The sequence below is a fragment of the Callorhinus ursinus genome, unplaced genomic scaffold (assembly GCF_003265705.2).
Source record: "Callorhinus ursinus isolate GAN/ISIS: 27379988/994484 unplaced genomic scaffold, GSC_fseal_2.0 scaffold4, whole genome shotgun sequence".
Taxonomy (NCBI): Eukaryota; Metazoa; Chordata; class Mammalia; order Carnivora; family Otariidae; genus Callorhinus; species Callorhinus ursinus.
The window spans coordinates 153,034,953-153,053,729 of NW_027397066.1; the positions used below are offsets into that span (position 1 = coordinate 153,034,953).

General features: G+C 35.3%; 1 protein-coding gene across 3 annotated transcripts in view; it reads right to left on the bottom strand.

The window, feature by feature from the left end:
- The window catches only part of FZD3 (frizzled class receptor 3), a 101,795-nt gene that overhangs the window by 75,535 nt on the left and 7,483 nt on the right, over window positions 1-18,777 (bottom strand). For all 3 annotated transcript variants that reach the window (XM_025874018.2, XM_073892529.1, XM_073892530.1), the window contains one exon: window positions 17,013-17,696. In XM_025874018.2, the coding sequence (XP_025729803.1) occupies window positions 17,013-17,201 (189 nt within the window). In that variant the 5' untranslated portion in view covers window positions 17,202-17,696. The remainder of the gene's footprint in view (window positions 1-17,012; window positions 17,697-18,777) is intronic.

The window sequence follows — 18,777 nt, forward strand, 5'->3', positions numbered from 1 at the left end:
AGTCGCTTAACCAACTGAGCCACCCAGGTGCCCTAAATAAATAAAATATTGAAAAGAAAAGAAAAGAAGCCTGAAAACAATCAATGATTTAAGCTCCATCTCAAGAAACTAGAAAAAGAATGGCCAAACTTAGGGATGTATAAGGAAGGCAATAACAAGAAAAGAAACAACTTGAATTATCAATATCAGGAATGAAGGAGAGAACATTACTAGAAAAATAATGTAGATATCATAAATAATAAATTTGATGGGCGCCTGGGTGGCTCAGTCGTGTGCTGCCTTCGGCTCAGGTCATGATCCCAGGGTCCTGGAATCAAGCCCCACATCGGGCTCCCTGCTCAGCAGAAAGCCTGCTTCTCCTTCTCCCCCTCCCCCTGCTTGTGTTCCCTCTCTCACTGTGTCTGTCAAATAAATAAAATCTTAAAAAATAAATAAATTTGACATGATAAAATGAACAAATGCCTTGGGGAAAAAAAACACAATTTACCAAAACTCATAAAAGTTCATCTTCTATCTACAAAGAAACTTAATCCATTATTAGAAATGATTCCCCCCAAAGAAAACTCTAGGCTAAGATGGCTTCACTAGAAAAATCTGTCAAACATCAAATCAAGAAGTTGCAGTAATCTCACACAAACTCTTCCTAAAAAGGGGGAAAAGGGAATCTTTCCCAATTCATCTAATGAAATCATCATCCTAATTTTTATAACAAAACCCAACAGGAACTATCTAAGAAGAAAAATTATTCCTCATGATCATAGATATAAAACTTGTATCAGTAAATTAATCCAGAATGTGTAAAAAAGGAGTAATACACCACACCAAATGAACTATTTTCCCTAAGGATAGAACACTGATTAACATCTGAAAAACCAGTTAATGTAATTAATGGCATTAACAGAAAAAGGGGCAAAAAATCGCATGATCCACTAATAATATAGATGTAGTAAAAGTATTAGATGAAATTCAACACCCACTTATTATGAAAACTCTTTGCAGAGTAAGAAGAAATTTCCTCAAATCTTCTGGAAAGTACATACATCAAACCACAGCAAACCTCATACATGGTGGTAAATTACTGAAAGCTTCCCAAAATCAAGGATGAGGCAAAAGTACCTGTCATCACCATCTTATTTAACACTGTATTGAAAGTCCTCATCAGGGCAGTAAAAAAAGAAAAAGAAATAAAAGGTAAAAGAATTAGAAGGAAAGAAATACAAAAATTAAAGGTACATGGATCAGAAAGAAAGAAACTATCATTACTCATAGATGACTTGTGTTCCAGTTACCAAACTTTTCTCTCTCTGTTCCAAATTCACCCCTCAATACCTGGTCTATGATAATCGATGGGATTCACTTCACCATTTCTCCTTTATAGTAAGCATGAGTTTAAACTTTCTCAACAGAGTGTTGGAGGAAGACTGCAGGGCAAAAGGGCTTCCTTGTTGGTTGTGGTTGCTGCACAGTCAGGCAGCAGTGCAAATGTAAAATCTATGATGCTCTGTCCCACCATGTGCCCAGAAAGGTCTTTTAGTAGCCTCACAATCACAGGATAGCTTGGTGACTCCCTTCCTGCAGCCCTTCCAATATGGACATTGGATGCTTGAGGCCTCCTACCTGCAGCAGTGCCCTGACTCCCTCTTTTTGCTCAATCACCAGCTAACACCTGCCCATGTCCTGAAGACTTGCTTCCTCCTTGCCCAGCAAGTATGGACCAGCTCTGGCCCAGCCAACCCGGTGAATTTCTCTGCCATCCATTGAGCTGCGACTACATCACCTATAATTAAGGTCTGAGCCTTGGTGTCTGGTTGTACCTTCCAAGACTGTCCCTCTGCCCCAGAGAACCCTGTTGAGCTTTCTATCTTATAAATACTCTCCTATACTAGCTTATTAATTCTTTCCTTGTTTAAATAATTGAGTGCTTCTGTCTTCTAATAGAACCAGACTAATAAAATCTGTTACAAAGAAAAGCCAAGATTATCTACAAACCATTAGAATAAATGAATTTACTATGAACACTGGATACAAAATTAATTAAGACAAAATTCATCTGTATTTCTACATTCCAGGAATATATTAAATGAAATTTTAAAATATCACCAATAGAAAAGGAAACTAAGAAACTGAGGGTTCTAGAGGGTAGGGGGGTGGGGGGATGGGTCAGCCTGGTGATGGGTATTAAAGAGGGCACGTTCTGCATGGAGCACTGGGTGTTATGAACAAACAATCAATCATGGAACACTGCATCAAAAACTAATGATGTAATATATGGTGATTAACATAACAATAAAAAAATTTGAAAAAAAAAAAAGAAAAGGAAACTAAGAAAAAATTCCATTTTTAAGAGCATCAAAAAGAAAGCATAGCATCCTTGGGTGCCTGGGTGGCTCAGTTGGTTGAGCGACTGCCTTCGGCTCAGGTCATGATCCTGGAGTCCTGGGATTGAGTCCCGCGTCGGGCTCTCTGCTCAGCGGGGAGTCTGCTTCTCCCTCTGACCCTCCCCCATCTCATGTGCTCTCTCTTGCTCTCTCAAATAAATAAATAAATAAAATCTTAAAAAAGAAAGAAAGAAAGAAAGAAAGCATAGCATCCTATACTTAGGAATAAAGTTAACCAGTGTGGTGCAAGACAGAAAACAATGAAGTATTACTGAAAGAAACTGAAGAAGACCTAATAAACAGACATCCATATTCATGGATTAAATGACAATGTTATTAAGATGGTGATACTCCCTACCATGATCTACAGATTCAATCTCAAATAAGAGCTGGTTCTTTGAAACTACCAATAAAACTGATAAGTTTCTGATAAGACTATTAAAGAAAAAGGAAAAACACATATTACCAATATCAAGAATAAAAGAGATGTCACTGAGGCTCTGTAGGCATTAAAAAGACAGTAAGGGAATATTACAAACAACTCTATGCACATAAACTAGACACCTTAGATGAAGTAGACCAATTCCTCAAAGGCAGACTACCAAAACTCACCCAAGATGAAACTGATAATCTAATAGTTCTGTAACTACTAAAGAATTTGAATTTGTGGTTAAAAACCTCTAGAAAAAGAAATGTTGAGGTCAGATGGTTTCATAGATAAAATCTAACAACATTTAAGGAATAATTAACACCAATTCTAAACAATCTCTTCAAGAAAATAGCAAAGAAAGGAACACATCCCAACTAATTCTTTTTTTTTTTTAATATGTTGAAAATTTTATTTTATTTTATTTTTTATTTTTTTTAAAGATTTTATTTATTTATTTGAGAGAGAGAGAGAATGAGAGATAGAGAGCACGAGAGGGAAGAGGGTCAGAGGGAGAAGCAGACTCCCCGCTGAGCAGGGAGCCCGATGCGGGACTCGATCCCGGGACTCCAGGATCATGACCTGAGCCGAAGGCAGTCGCTTAACCAACTGAGCCACCCAGGCGCCCCCCAACTAATTCTTTGAAGCAAGGGGTGCTTAATATTAAAACCAAACAAAAATAATACAAAAAAAGAAAACTACAGACTATTTCTCATGAACATAAATGTAAAGTCCTTAACAAAATAGTAGCAAAGCAAATCCAAATATATATTAAAAGCATTATATATCACAACCTAATAGGGTTTGCTCCAGAAATTCAAGGCTGGTTCAATATTCAAAAGTGAATTAACGTAATCCATATTAACAGGCTAACAGAAAAATCACATCATACCAAATGATGCAGAGAAAGCACTTATGATTTTAACTTTTCAAAGAATTAGAAATAGAGAGTAACTTCCTCAACTTGATAAAGAACATCTACAAACACCCTACAGCTATCATAATTAATGGCAAAACATGGATATTTACCCCTAAGATTGGAAATAAGGGAAGGATGTCTGCTCTTACCACTCTTATTCAACACGGTACTGGAAATCCTGCCAACACACAATAAAGCAAGAAAAGGAAAGAAAAGGTGTAGAGATTGGAAAAAGAAATAAAACTGTTCCTATGTGCAGTTAACATTACTGCCTACATAGGAAATCCCAAGGCATCCACAAAGAACACCTCCTTGAATTAGTGAGTTCTGCAAGACTGCAGGATGTAAGAAAAACATACCAAAAAACCCCAACTCTATTTTTTTTTTTTTTAAAGATTTATTTGTCCATTTTGAAAGAAAGAGGGAGAGAGAGCACACATGAGCTAGGGAGAGGGGCAGACTGAAAGAATCCCAAGCAGACTCCCTGCTGAGTGCAGAGTCAGTCACAGAACTCAATCCCATGACCCAGAGATCATGACTTGAGCCAAAACCAAGAGTTGGATGTTTAACTCACTGAGCCACACAGGCACCCCAATGCTATTTCTTTTCTTTTTTTTTTTTTAAGATTTTATTTATTTACTTAAGAAAGAGACAGAGAGAGCACAAGCAGGGGGAGGGGCAGAGGGAGAGAGAGAAGTAGGCTCCCCACTGAGCACAGAGCCCCACACAGGGCTCGATCTCAGGACCCAGAGATCACAGTCTGAGTCAAAGTCAGATGCTCAAATAACCGAGCCATCCAGGTGCCCTGGCCTAACTCTACTTCTATATAAAACTGTATTCTATTTATAAAGAGCACATGAAAACTAAAACAATACACTTATAACCACAAAAAAAAAAAAAAGAAAGAAAGAAAAAAGAAACACCTGGGTGTAAACTCAACAAAACATGTACAGGACTCATATACAGAAAACTGTTAAGTGATGACAAAATAAATCAAGGAATACAAATAAATGAACAGACACACACTGTATTAGTTTGCTAGGGCTGCTGTAACAAAGTACCATAAACTGAGCGGCTTAAGCAACAGAAATTCACTGTCTCACATTTCTGGAAGCTAGAAGTCTGAGATTAAGATGTTGGCAGAACCATGTTCCCTGTGAAGGTGCAAGAGAAGGATCTGCTCCTAGTCTCTCTCCTAGCTTCTGGTAGTTCCTTGGATTGTGACAGCATACATCCGATCTTCACTGCATTCTCCCTGTGCCTCTTCATATCATCTTCCCTCTGTGTGTCTGTCTGTGTCCAGATTTCCCTTTTCTAAGGACATCAGTCATATTGAATTAGGGCCTACTCCAGTATGACCTCATCTTAACTAATTACATTTGTAATGATCCTATTTCCAAATAAGGTCACATTTTGAGGTACCGGGGGTTAGAACTTCAACATACACATTTTAGGAGGACTCAGTTCAACAAGTAACAACACTGTTCGTGGGTTGAAGATTCAACATTAAAGTGCCAATTCTCCCCCAAATGATTTCCAGATTTAATGAAATTTCTCCCAAAACACAGCATGACTTTTAGTAGATAAAGATGAGTTTATTCTAAATTATATGGAAAAAAACAAAAGAACAGATTTTGAAAAAAAATTGGGAAGAATCATGCTATCCAATTTTAAGACTTACTATATAGCTAACAGTAATCAAAACAGTGTGGTTATCAGTGGAGAGACAGATACAAAAGATCAATAGAACATAATAGAGAAGGGGTGCCTGGGTGGCTCATTTGATTAAGCATCTGCCTTCAGCTGGGTTCATGATCCCAGGGTCCTGGGACTGAGCCCCACATTGGGCTTCCTGCTTAGCAGGGAGCTCCTTCTCCCTATCCTCTCCCCTTGCTTGGGCTCTCTCTCTGTCAAATAAATAAATAAAACCTTTAAAAAAATAAAAAAAAAAGAATAGAGAACCCACCATAAGGATGAACAATTAATTTTTGAGAAAGGAGCAAAAGCAATTCAATGGTGAAAGGATATACAGTTATTTCAACAAATGGTGCTGAATAGTGGATACTTAAGAAAATGAACCATACCTTATACAGATTAACTCAGAAATGATGCATGGATTTAATGTAAAATATAAAAACTATAAAACTTCAGGGGCACTTGGGTGGCTCAGTTGGTTAAGCGACTGCCTTCGGCTCGGGTCATGATACCGGGGTCCTGGGATGGAGCCCCGCATTGGGCTCCATGCTCGGTGGGAAGCCTGCTTCTCCCTCTCTCTCTGCCTGCCTCTCTGCCTACCTGTTCTCTCTCTGTATCTTTCTGCCAAATAAATAAATAAAATCTTAAAAAAAAAAAAAGTTAAGGGGCGCCTGGTGGCTCAGTCGTTAAGCATCTGCTTTCGGCTCAAGTCATGCTTCTCCCTCTCCCACTCCCCCTGCTTGTGTTCCCTCTCTCGCTGGCTCTTTCTCTGTCAAATAAATAAATATTTTAAAAAATTAAAAGTTAAAAATGTTATTATATTCACATGTTGATGATGTATGTACATACATCATACATAAATGCATATGTATGTCTTAAGTCTCAAAACTTGCTTGGTACTTAGCAACACATAAAATACCAACCAATCCGATATTGTTATGTTACTATGTTAGTAAAACCTCCATCTGTGAATTATAGATGAATTATAAAATTGATTTGAGTGATTATTTTGTGCTGCCTGCAATGAGCCTAAAGCTACAAGTTCATGCTCCTGCCACTTATCAGCTATAAGTACCCTGTGCTGTGTATCTCAGCTGGCAGCATTTACTGGCACTAAACGGATAGGCAGTTAAGTGCCTTATACACATTATCTCATTTAAACCTTCTGATAATTATTAATTACATTTTATAATACACATGAAGAAAATGAGACATTAAAATTAAGTAACTTGCCCAAGATCACAGAGCTACAAAGACAGACCCAAGAGTCAAGACCCTGGCATTCCTATCTAGAGCCCTTGAACTTAACCAATTTTTTCCACATAACCTCTCTAAACCTCAGGTTTCTCCTCTGTAAAATGGTCTTAATAACATATAAATAGTAGTATATAAAATTGTTAGCATACAGGACCCAGTAAAAGCTTAAAAGGGAATTTAAGAGAGAGAGAGAGAAAAAAAAAGGAATTTGAGAAGAGTTGCAAGTTAACAGCTATAGCAGTCCTATATGGTGGGCCTAAGGAACCCTGCTGAATTTGAATGCCCTGTTCTCAACAAGTGAAAGTCAACTAGAATGATGTTATTAAAAAGCAAAACAAAGTACTGATGACTATTATGCTGGGTGAAGGAAACCAGACATAAAAAAGTAGATACTGTATGATTACATTTATATAAAACTCTAGAAAATGAAAACTAATCCACAGTGACAGAAAACAGATCAGTGGTTGCTTGGAGCAGGGAGTGAAGAGGCAGATAGACTACAAGGCCATACAAGAAAGCTTTTGAGGTAATGGAAATGTTCTCTATTTTGATTGTGTTGATGGTTTCACGGTATATACATGTGTCAAAACACTGAACATTTTAAATGGGTCAACTTTGTTGTACACTAAGTATACCTCAATAAAGCAGTTATATAAAAACAGAAATATTAGTATTTTTCAAATAAGCAAATTGCCTTGGTTTGAACTCTAACAATTTTTAACCTCAGCAAAATCAAAGTTAAAAGAGGGAGCCCGAATACTGTAAAGTTGAGAATATATCAGATAATACTATTAAAGCTCTATCAAACAGAAAAACAATTTGATTAAATTTTTCAAGATTCCCGCTGCGTACCTCCTTAAATAGTAATACTTTTTGTTCACTAAATCAAGACCAGGGTATAGGAAGTTTACAAACTGAAAAGTAACTTTCTAAAATTAAATTTCTGGTTTCTACAACAAAGGTGCTCTACACGGAAACTTCCATTCTTTGTTCAAATTCAAATCAACCAAGCCTTTGTGCTCCCATTCTCTTTCTTCTTTCAAATTTCCATTCCTGTTACCATAGGAACCTGATAGCTGACAAGCCTTCAAGCACAGCAACAGCCCAAGCTTAGCAAGGGGTATGAAAAGCGGACAGAGTCAAAGGCCAAAATTTGACTCATGAGAATCAGAATTCCAATCTTTGTCACTCTACAAAGGGTCTGGTAACCATAGAAACTGTACCCTACTGCGTTTGGGAATATTATGACTAAATTCACTAAATGTGAAACCAAATGTGGAATGGCCTTGGAAATTCAAAAAATTGTATTCATTCTATTTCAGATCCAAATTAGAATAAGAAGTTATTCAAAAACAACTTTTTAAGATAATTTCAAGTGATTTAAAAAAAACTCCTTTTCTGTAAAAATAAATTCTCAATAAGATCTAAAACTTTAAGAATTATTTTGTATTAAAAAATTCTAGGGTTGAAAAATACCTTTAATCCTACAGATTTTTCTTCTACAAATCTTAATTTTAAGAAAATGTCTTGAGATAGTGTACTAAATACTTTCCAACAATATTTCAGTAAATTGGTTTACAGAAATTTGCCATTATGAGAGGAACACATTTATCTTCTTAAGTCAAAGGGGAATTCCCAGAGGAGCCCATAAAATTAGACTTTTAAGGAAGTTTTAGTATTTCAAACATCATGAACAGTTCTGAATTATGATCTCTCTCAAAAGATAAAACCTTACAAACAAAATTCTACCACACTTCTATTGCAAATAAGTATTTTAAAGGTATTCCTTTAAAGTGATTTGTCACACAAGAAAATCAAAGAAAAAATTTAAAGCTATTTATTTCCTTAAAGTCAGAAATAACTAAATGCTATTAATCCTCCACTGCTTGTATGTACATTTTTCAATTTAGAAGATTCTTAATTCCTGACTGGTTTCCCTGTCACACAATAGACTTCTCAAGCCACTTCACTAGATGGTTGTTTGCTTCGGGAAAACCACCTTTTTAATAGTAAACCCAAACAAAAGACAATAAGGGAAGTAAATCTGATAATGCATGTATTCTGACGATATAAACCATGAATTGCAATCAAATTTCATTTTCTAAAAAGCCTACCCACAAAATGTTAATAATTACTACTACATAGGAGTATATTACACTATTCTCTTACAAAAGACAAAAAAAAAATCTTTCAAGACCCATTCAAATACTCTCTACAACTGATCCCTTTAGTAGAAGATCCTTCTCTCTTTTAAATCCCCTTAGCACTTTATGCCTTTTTTTTGTGGCATTTACCAAGTTCTTCCTTGTGTTTCAGTCGCTGAATCAAAATATATTTAATAAATACTAACTCCTGGGCACTGTAACTGAGAACTAAACAAAAAAGAATGATTATTAAAATAAAGTTTCTGCACTAATTTTACTATTTTAAAAGCATGTGTTTCTTACAGAAAAAAAAACAAACATTAATAAGACACAGAAAACGTAAATTGTGCTAATTCAGGAAAACCACTGTTGGCCTTGATGAAAATCCTTCCAGATCACTTACTCTACATAAACACACACATATACATTTTTTAACAAAAACAGGGTGATACCATAAATAATGTTATCCACTCCTTTTTTTTCCTATTTAATAATGGATCAAGTATAACCATTACAATTTGGACAAAGATCAAGAAGAGAATATTTAAGGTAGAAAGAACATTAAAGACTTAGAGATGGGAAAGATGGGTTGCTCTGTTCTTTTGCTTAATTACACCACTTATAAGTACAAACACACGATGCCCAAAGCTCTGAGTCACTTTGATTAGCTACTCCCCACCCCTCAAAAGGCAAAGTAAAATACGAGTGTTCATAGTTACATGGTACCTTTGGTATTGGGATTACCATCCCCATCAAGCACACTTCTTATTCACAACCAAAGGAGATTAAGTGCTCAGGTATAATATAAACATGACCAAGACTACTATTATCTCTTACGGGACTTAGTTTATAAAGTTTGTTAATTAATTCAAACATTTTATTTTTTAGCAGTTTATTTAGAGTTCCTATGTGTGAGGCACTGTGTTGAGTGTTGGGCATATGAAGATGAATAAGGACAAGCCTTGATTTCAAAAGAAAAAGACTGAAAACAACCCAAATGTCCATCAATAGTAATTGGATTAAAAAAAAAAAAATGAGGGCAACTTAACACCCACTAGGATGACTATTAAAAAAAAAGAAAAGAAAAACAAAACCAGAAAATAACAAGCGTTGACAAGGATGTGGCGAAATTGGGATGTTTGTGGCACTGTTGATGGGAATGTAAAATGGAGCAGCTGCTATGGAAAACAGTATGGTGGTTCCTCAAAAAATTAAACATAGAATTATCATATGTCCCAGCAATTCCACTTCTGGGTATATATATCCCCAAAAATTGAAAGCAGGGACTAAAACAGGTATTTTACACCCATGTTCATAGCAGCATTATTCATAATAGCCAAAAGGTAGAATCAAATCAAGTGTTTGATGGATGAGTGGATAAACAAAGTGTGGTATACACATACAATGGAATATTATTTGGCTTTAAACAGGAAGGAAATTCTGGCATATGCTACATGGACAAACCTTGAGGACATTATGTTAAGTGAAATAAGCCAGTCACAAAAGGACAAATATTGTATGATTCCTCTTATATTAGGTACCAAGAGTAGTTAAATTCAGAGAGAAAGAAAAATGGTGGTTGCCAGGGGCTTGGAGGAGGGGAGAATGGGGAGTTACTGTTTACTTGGTACAGTTTCAGTTTTGTTAGATTAAAAGTGCTAGAGATGAATAGTGGTGATGATTGCATAACAAGATGAATATACTTAATGCCATTGAACTATACACCTAAAAATAAAAGGGTTGGAATGGTGAAGTTTGTATTCTAAAAATTTCTATTTCTAAAAGAAATTTCTAAAAAAATGTTTAATGAGCAATATCTATAAATACTACTATAGAATATCCATGATATATTGTTAAATGAAAAAAGACAGAAGAAACATAGTATGATGCTATATCAAAGAAAGGTGAAAGAATATACATGGACAGATATTACATAAACATTTTATATAAATTTTATGTTGTATTTACAACTCTTTAATGGAAGAATAAACAAAAAACTTTAAATGACTATGTTTAAGAGGAAGGAAAGAACAAGGTAGAAGGGAAAGGGCCAGAAACTAGACTTCTCTGAATATATCTTGTTCTATCTACAAAGATTTAAAACACAATTAGTTAGAAAGAAAGTTAAACCAAAAAATTTTTTTAAATCATTCCTCAAAAAATGAAACATATGAATCTAAATGTGTATTGAGTTTAACCACATAGAGAAATATTTAACTTTAAAATACAGTAATTTGGGGGTGCCTGGATGGCTCAGTCATTAAGCGTCTGGTTTCGGCTCAGGTCATGATCCCAGGGTTCTGGGATGGAGCCCCACATCAGGCTCCCGGCTCAGCGGGAAGCCTGCTTCTCCCTCTCCCACTCCCCCTGCTTGTGTTCCTGCTCTTGCTATCTCTCTCTCTGTCAAATAAATAAATAAAAATCTTAAAAAAATAAAATAAAATACAGTAATTTGACTGTATGTCCTTGGTGAGTTTTATCCCTAAGGACAAAAAGAAGTACACACACACAAAAAAAAATCCAACTGCTTTCAGTAATCATATTGTTAGTAATGTTATTATTCTTAAATTATATAATGTATATGTACACAAAGCTTTAGTATAAGAAAAAAGAGAAACAAGATTTTAAAATGTTAAATAAAAACTCTGCAATATTATTCGAATTGAAAGTATCAGTATAAACTCATGATGTACTTTCTTAAAAAAAAAAGTTTCGTAGCTTTGTCCACAAATAGGCCTAAAAATGATTAAAGTAGTATCAATAGTTTGTATAAGAAAGACAGGATAAATACTTGATCATTCTCCTATATTTATTAGTTTTTAAGATAATGAATTCATTCCCAAGCATCCTTCAAAGGTGACCAATGAAGTCTTTTTTTTTTCCCCTAAGTATCATTATAAACTCATGGATTTAACATATTTGATGTGTTTCAATCCATTGCGGTTATTATTCTTCCTACTGGGGCTCTAACTGTACTGTCTTTGGTAGTGGGAGCCTCTTCAAGGTAGCTCCTGGTTTTTGACACTACCCTAGTAGCCTGTCATAGCTTCCTTGCTTTCTGGTATGATCCAGAGAAACTCTTTCCTTAAAATTCTGCCTCAGGGGTGCCTGGGTGGCTCAGTCATTAAGCTTCTGCCTTTGGCTCAGGTCATGAACTCAGGGTCCTGGGATTGAGCCCTGCATGGGGCTCCCTGCTCAGCGGGAAGCCTGCTTCTCCCTCTCCCACTCTTGTGTTCCTGCTCCTGCTATGTCTCTCTCTGTCAAATAAATAAATAAAATCTTAAAAAAAAAAAAAAGTTTTAAAAGAAAAAAAAGAATTCTGCCTCAAACTTTGAATCAGATTTCTTTAGACAGCACTGGTTCTGTTTAGTTGGAAATGATATTTAGAGACCACTATCTGAGTGTCTTTCTTATACAAACTGTAAATGAGAGTAACTTTGTAGCCCAATAGTCAATAAGAGGAAATTTCTGTTTATAAAAGCATTCCAGCTAAGAAATGAAGAATGCAGAATTAGAGTATCACCATTTTGCCAAACTTTAATGATATTATCAATCTAGCAGATGATCATGAATGGATGCCAAAATTATAAAGAGTGACAACCAGATATTATGTGCCTATGTAGTTTTCTTTTTTTTTTTAATTATTTATTTATTTATTTCAGAGAGAGAGAGAATGAGAGATAGAAAGCACGAGAGGGAAGAGGGTCAGAGGGAGAAGCAGACTCCCCGCCAAGCAGGGAGCCCGATGTGGGACTCGATCCCAGGACTCCAGGATCATGACCTGAGCCGAAGGCAGTCGCTTAACCAACTGAGCCACCCAGGCGCCCTGTAGTTTTCTTTAAAAAAATCAAAAAAGGAGACAGAGGAACATGGTAAACAAGACCACAGGGATGCAATCAGCAAAACAGATTATGGAAAACTACAGAGCAAACATATTACAAGAGAAAAGGAGAGAAGAAAGGGAAGGAGAAATTATACATTAAAAGAAACTTGAGCGATATATCAGTTGAATGCAATATATGAATCCTGATTTGAAAAGCCAACTATAAAAAAACTGTGAAATGATCAGAGTAATTTGAATTAACTGGAGAGTTGATGGTATGGAGGAAGTGATAAAGATGGTACTTATACATTCTGAAAGAGTTCTTACTTTTTAGAGATATATACAGAAATATTTATAGATGAAACTATGGTGTTTGAGATTTGCTTCAAAGTAACCAGCTGGATATACAGTCATAAATGAAACAAAACTAGCTGTGAGTTGATAATTTTTGAAGCTGGATGATAGGTAATGGGTATATGGTGTCCATTATGCTCTTATAGTTCTATGAAACTGAAATTATAATAAAAAGGTGTTGTTTTTTTTTTAAGTTACAGTTTGGGTTTGGATAACAGGAAGACTGGTTCAAATGTGCTTTGTTCTTAATGAATCATAAAAGATACCAGGATACTGAGCTTTTAGGTTCTGCGTTCCCTGAAGGATGTATCCTGCTGCCAGCTTTCCATGCTACAGAAAATCTTTAATGAGGATGACAAAGGAAAACAAGAAATGGAGGCAAACACAAACAATCCCAAGAGTTTTTTCCTCTGATTATCCTAGAGCAGTCTAGTTTCTTAAAAAAAAAGAGTAGGGGTGTCTGGGTGGCTCGGTCAGTTAAGTGACTCCTGATTTCAGCTCAGGTCATGATCTCAGGGTAATGGGATCGGGTCCTGCATCAGGCACTACACTGGGTGGCCATGGAGCCTGCTTAAGATTCTTTCTCTCTCCCTCTGCCCACCCCCACGTCCGACTCGAGTGTGTGGGCTCCCTCTCTCTCATTCTTAAAAAAAAAGAGCAGACAAGTGATCATCATCATAAAGAGATGATTGCTTGTTCCACACACTAACTGAAGTTAAACAGGGTGACAGGCAACAAGGACTAAGGACTACTGCTTTGCATTCACACAGCACTTTAACTTTTCAAAGTTTTTAAATTTACATACCATTTACATCATTTGACCTTTCTTAAAAAGATTTATTTATTTGTCAGAGAGAGAGAGAGAACACAAGCAGGGGGAGTGGCAGGGAGAGGGAGAGGGAGAAGCAGGCTCCCTGCTGAGCAGGGTGCCCAATGTGGGGCTTGATCCCAGGACCCTGGGATCATGACCTGAGCTGAAAGCAGACGCTTAACCAACTGAGCCACCCAGGCATCCCACATCATTTGATCTTAACAACCTTATAAAATGGATAGGGAAAAAAATTTACTTCCTAGAGGGAACCAACATAAAGAAGTTACAAAACTAGTTAGCGGCAAAATACAAATTTCCTGTCCCCATTTCAGTGCTTTTTTCACTAAATTGTCTCCTTCCTATTCAACTGTATTTAATTATCCAGCATAGGGGGAAAGGCTGTTCAGATCTCTTTCATTACTACTGCAGTCATAAATACCTAATAATGTGTGGTTGGTAAAGACAGTTACTAGCAATTTGTTGTCCATGCTGGACAGCTCCCAAAAATTTACTTAGCAATTTGGACAGTTCAAAATGGTTTAGGAAACTCAGGAATGAGATTTTTTTTTTTCCCGATCAAAAGCCACTGATAGGGGAAAAGATACCAAGTTAAGAACTCATAAAAATTTAGTTGTGTGTTTGTGTATAGATGACTACGTTTTAGAAGGGACAGATAGAGAAATAATAAACATATTAGCAAAGATCTTTTCTTTCCAACTTAATGACTTGACACATTATTTCATTTATTTAAACATGTCCCAATTTCAATGAAAGTACAAAGAATCTTATACCTACAATGAAAGAACAGCAAACTGACTGTAAACAATCATATTTGAAATAACCCAGATTCTGTACTTTCTCTCATCTGTGGTATCCTAGCTCACTGCCATATACTATTCTATTACAGGCACTCATTATGATTCACCAAATCAGTACAGGAGTGAACCCAAGGCAGACTTGACATACAGGCCAGGAGAAAGATGCTAGCCCTAAGAAATTATCTTTCAATTCACCCTGTCCCACAGTGAACACTCAAAAATGTGCTTCAATTGTTTGCTCCAATTACTTGCTCCTGGTAAAAGTTGACAGATACATTCTAAGATCAGAGACAGAAGGTATCATTAGCAGATTCGAGCCCTTGTTAAGAACCCGAGAATCTACTTCCATCTGGAAGGGTAGAAACTGCTGAGTTTCCATGCCCTTTGCCATTACAGAAACTTTACACTCTCAAACTGTCTGACAATTCTGTCAGTGGTGTCAGTGTCTTGATATGACAACCATGCAACAAACAACTATCTGCAACATTATTTACTTCAAAGAACTAGAGCTTTCTCTTAGAAAATATTGCCCACTTTGGTGCTCTCCCCAGAATGCATGGAATTTAAACAGAAGCAATCTTATTGCCAATAAAATATCTAGACTGCATAGGCAACTCTGGGAAGAGGGCAGTGATAGCTTACTATGCCATTATTATGAATGTCCCAAGAGCCTACACCTGGAATGCAAGGTCACTTGGAACAAATACATTATCCTTCTAGTACTTTCTCTTTAGGATCATTTAGAAATGATATTTGGAATAGAATTAACGTTTGAAATTAACCTACTGTGTGCCATACACTTTGCTAGCTACTTTATAAGTTTAATCCTAACAGCCCTTCGAGGTTTTTTGTTATTTACTGCCTTTTCACAAATGAAGAAACCAAGGCTAAGGGACTTGTTAAGTGACTTGTTCGAAGTCCAAAGCTACTACAAAGCAGAGACAAAAATTGAACACAAATCAGTTCAAATATCTTGATGACTTGCATCTTAGTACCCTATTTGCTTTTTAAAGGAGTTATACTGACTTAATGATACTAAAAACAAAGGTATTCCTACTCCAATTTTTTTTTTGTAAGAGAATTGATGGGTTTAATACACAGTAAGGACTACTATGTCCAGAACCAAATTCATGTATTAAACCAATACCCATTTTCATAACCTAATCTGATAGTCTATACCAAGTCTCTCTTTACCATTAGACCTTATATAGTCAGAAGAGCAGAAAATGTTTTGTTCAACCTCTATAATATTTTCATATATTTGGAATATATAAGATGCCCTCCACATTTCAAAATCTATAAACAATAATCTTTCTACAAATTTTCCTAGACAAATTTAGATAGTCTAGTTGGAACTAATGAGTCTTTGGGTTTTACCATAAAATGAAGCTTTCCAAAACATGTAGGCTTCAATGTGCTGAAAGCACTATAACAATAGATTACAGACTAAACTACAAAACATTCTCTGTATATTAGCTCCACTTTACAAGCAAAGAAACTATGGTAAGAAAGCTCACATAATTTACTCAAAGTAATAAAACTAGAAAATGGTAGAGCTAGAATTCAAACCCAGGTTTGTATAACTCCAAAGCCTATACTCTCTATTGCCACCACCTGCTGCCTCCTAGTTCCTATCCTGTAAACATATTATCCTTGTTCAGAATTCTAAAACCCTTATAGAAATGCATGCATACTTATTTAAACCTATTGTTAACTATATTCATTAATTTGTCATAGTTTCTAAAGTAAAATCATTAAAAAGTTACCTGAAGAATTACCATTAGAAAAATTCAGGTAAGGCAACACATTTTCATAAAATTTGGAGAGGTCAAGAACAGATAATTTATACAACCAAAACTTTTTCTTCATCAGGAGTTATAATTCTTAAATTGATGTGATGGTAAAACGAGAAAAATTTTTTAAGATTTTAAGAAAATTCAAATACCATAAACCACCAGCCTATAGGCTGAACAAAGAACTTGTTTTACAAGATCACATTACCTTCAATACTTAAGGACTGAACTGTGACTATTATTATATTCTACTCTGTATCTGAGATTTTATTAACAGCCAAACAGAAAAAATGTAATCATATCATAACATGGACAATTTTAAACTTCTGAATGGCTATTATCTCCCATGTTCCAGGGTTTCATATTTCTTTATAAAAGCATATCTAAAAATAGGTCAAGAGTAACACTCCCCAAACATGAATTCTTCAAACTATTAGAGCTTGAACCTAAATATATAACTTCTTAATGTACAAGATATAGTTAAAAATAACATTCTTCTGCTTTTTTTTAATCAGACACATTCATTAGATTAGTTAATAAGACAATATAAGAATCATCGTCTTAGATACGTCAAATAATAGATCAAGTCTTACCTCCATTGCTAAAGCTGCTGTCTGTTGGTCATAGTGATTCAGAAGATTAGGCATGAAGGTAGTATTATAAGGCAAATCTTGGCACATCCTCAAGGTAATAGGTTCACAAGAAAACAAACTGTGCCCACCTATATGTCCCACAAACATAGTCAAGGGCCAAAAGTAGAAGACGATCCAACTCATAGCCATCCTTCCTGGATCTGAATGAGATTTGGATGATCAGGCCTACTCAATATGTATTTTAGATCTTTATACACCTGCAGGTCTCAGCTTGAAAGTATTTCTTCTATATCTTACTGTTAAGTTCTTCAAACAGTTAAATACTCTTTGCACCGTCAGAGGTTTGTTAGCTTGGTCTCACAAAAGGCATTTGTTTTTGGTTTCACAATACGGGAAAATGACATCATCTTGTCTCTTCTTTTCATTTTATTACATAGGGCACATTTGGCCAACATATCAAGCTGATCAACCACATTCCCAAACAATAGATTCCATCTTAGGAGAAGAGCTATTTCTTCCTTTGATTGAAATATCTGAAAAGTACTTTTTTTAATGGGAAATATCAGTAATTTCCTCTCAAAATATTGTAGTCTTGATACTAAAGTCTTTGATGAGTTCCGTAAAGTTGTAGGATACAAAATCAATATACAAAAATCAGTTGTGTTCCCATACACCAACAACGAACTACGAGAAAGAGAAATAAAGAAAACAATCTTTGATGAGAGATATCATACTGACCTCATAGATAAAATACATGGGTATTTCAGAGACATAGTATCGTTTTTCTACTTTATCATTTATGCTATAGATATACTAAAACAATCCTTAAACAGAATTTAAAGGCAAATTTTCTTCCTTCAATTGTTTATATAACATATGGTTTAATTTCTTATCTAGAATGGCAGTTTTCATTTGTCACAAGATATAATTGATCCATTTTGAAAAGTTCTTATGCTGTTGTACTAAATTTAAATATCTGCCATACCTAGACAAATAAATAAAATCTTTAAATATCTGCCATATTTATAACCAAAACTATTGAATTTAAAATTTATATGTATTTTAATCATTAATAGTGCATTTTTACATTAATTGACTTGGCAGAAGGTATCTGTGAAAACAGTGAAATATAAATAAATTGAAAGATATGAATTTAAGTCCCTTATTAGTTGTGTAAGTGTAAACATATCATTTAACTTCTCTAAACTCAGAATTTTTCCTCCTGAAAATACTCTCTTACATGGATGCTATCTGAGTCAATTATGAGATAATATATGTAAAAGTACTTTATAAAATGGTAAAGCAGCATCAAACATTAGGTAATTTTATTACTAAATTACAGTTATACAAGGGCTATCTCCATCAACCAATACTGAACTGGCAAATAGAAGGTTCTAAAAGTACTACCAAGAAATTTTTCCAACATTACATCATCATTTTAGATAGTGCAAAAATGGTATCATAGATGTAGAAATATTTGACTAACAAATGTTTCATTGCACAGCCAGGCTGCAGAGAATAAAAAAACCCTAAAAAAAAAAAAATCACAGCAGGAATAGGGATGATTCCCAGTACAGTTTCCACTAAGCTTTAGATTCTTTTGACTTGCCCCTACTTTTCCAGAGGCAAGAATACATATCTTATTTGGGGCTGAGAGGGTGTGGGCAGAATGAAAGGTAGGTCTGGAAGGAAAAAGCATTTACTAAGCTATCATACTTTCATTTGGCTTAATAATGATGTTAAATTTAATTTCATTTTGTTTTAT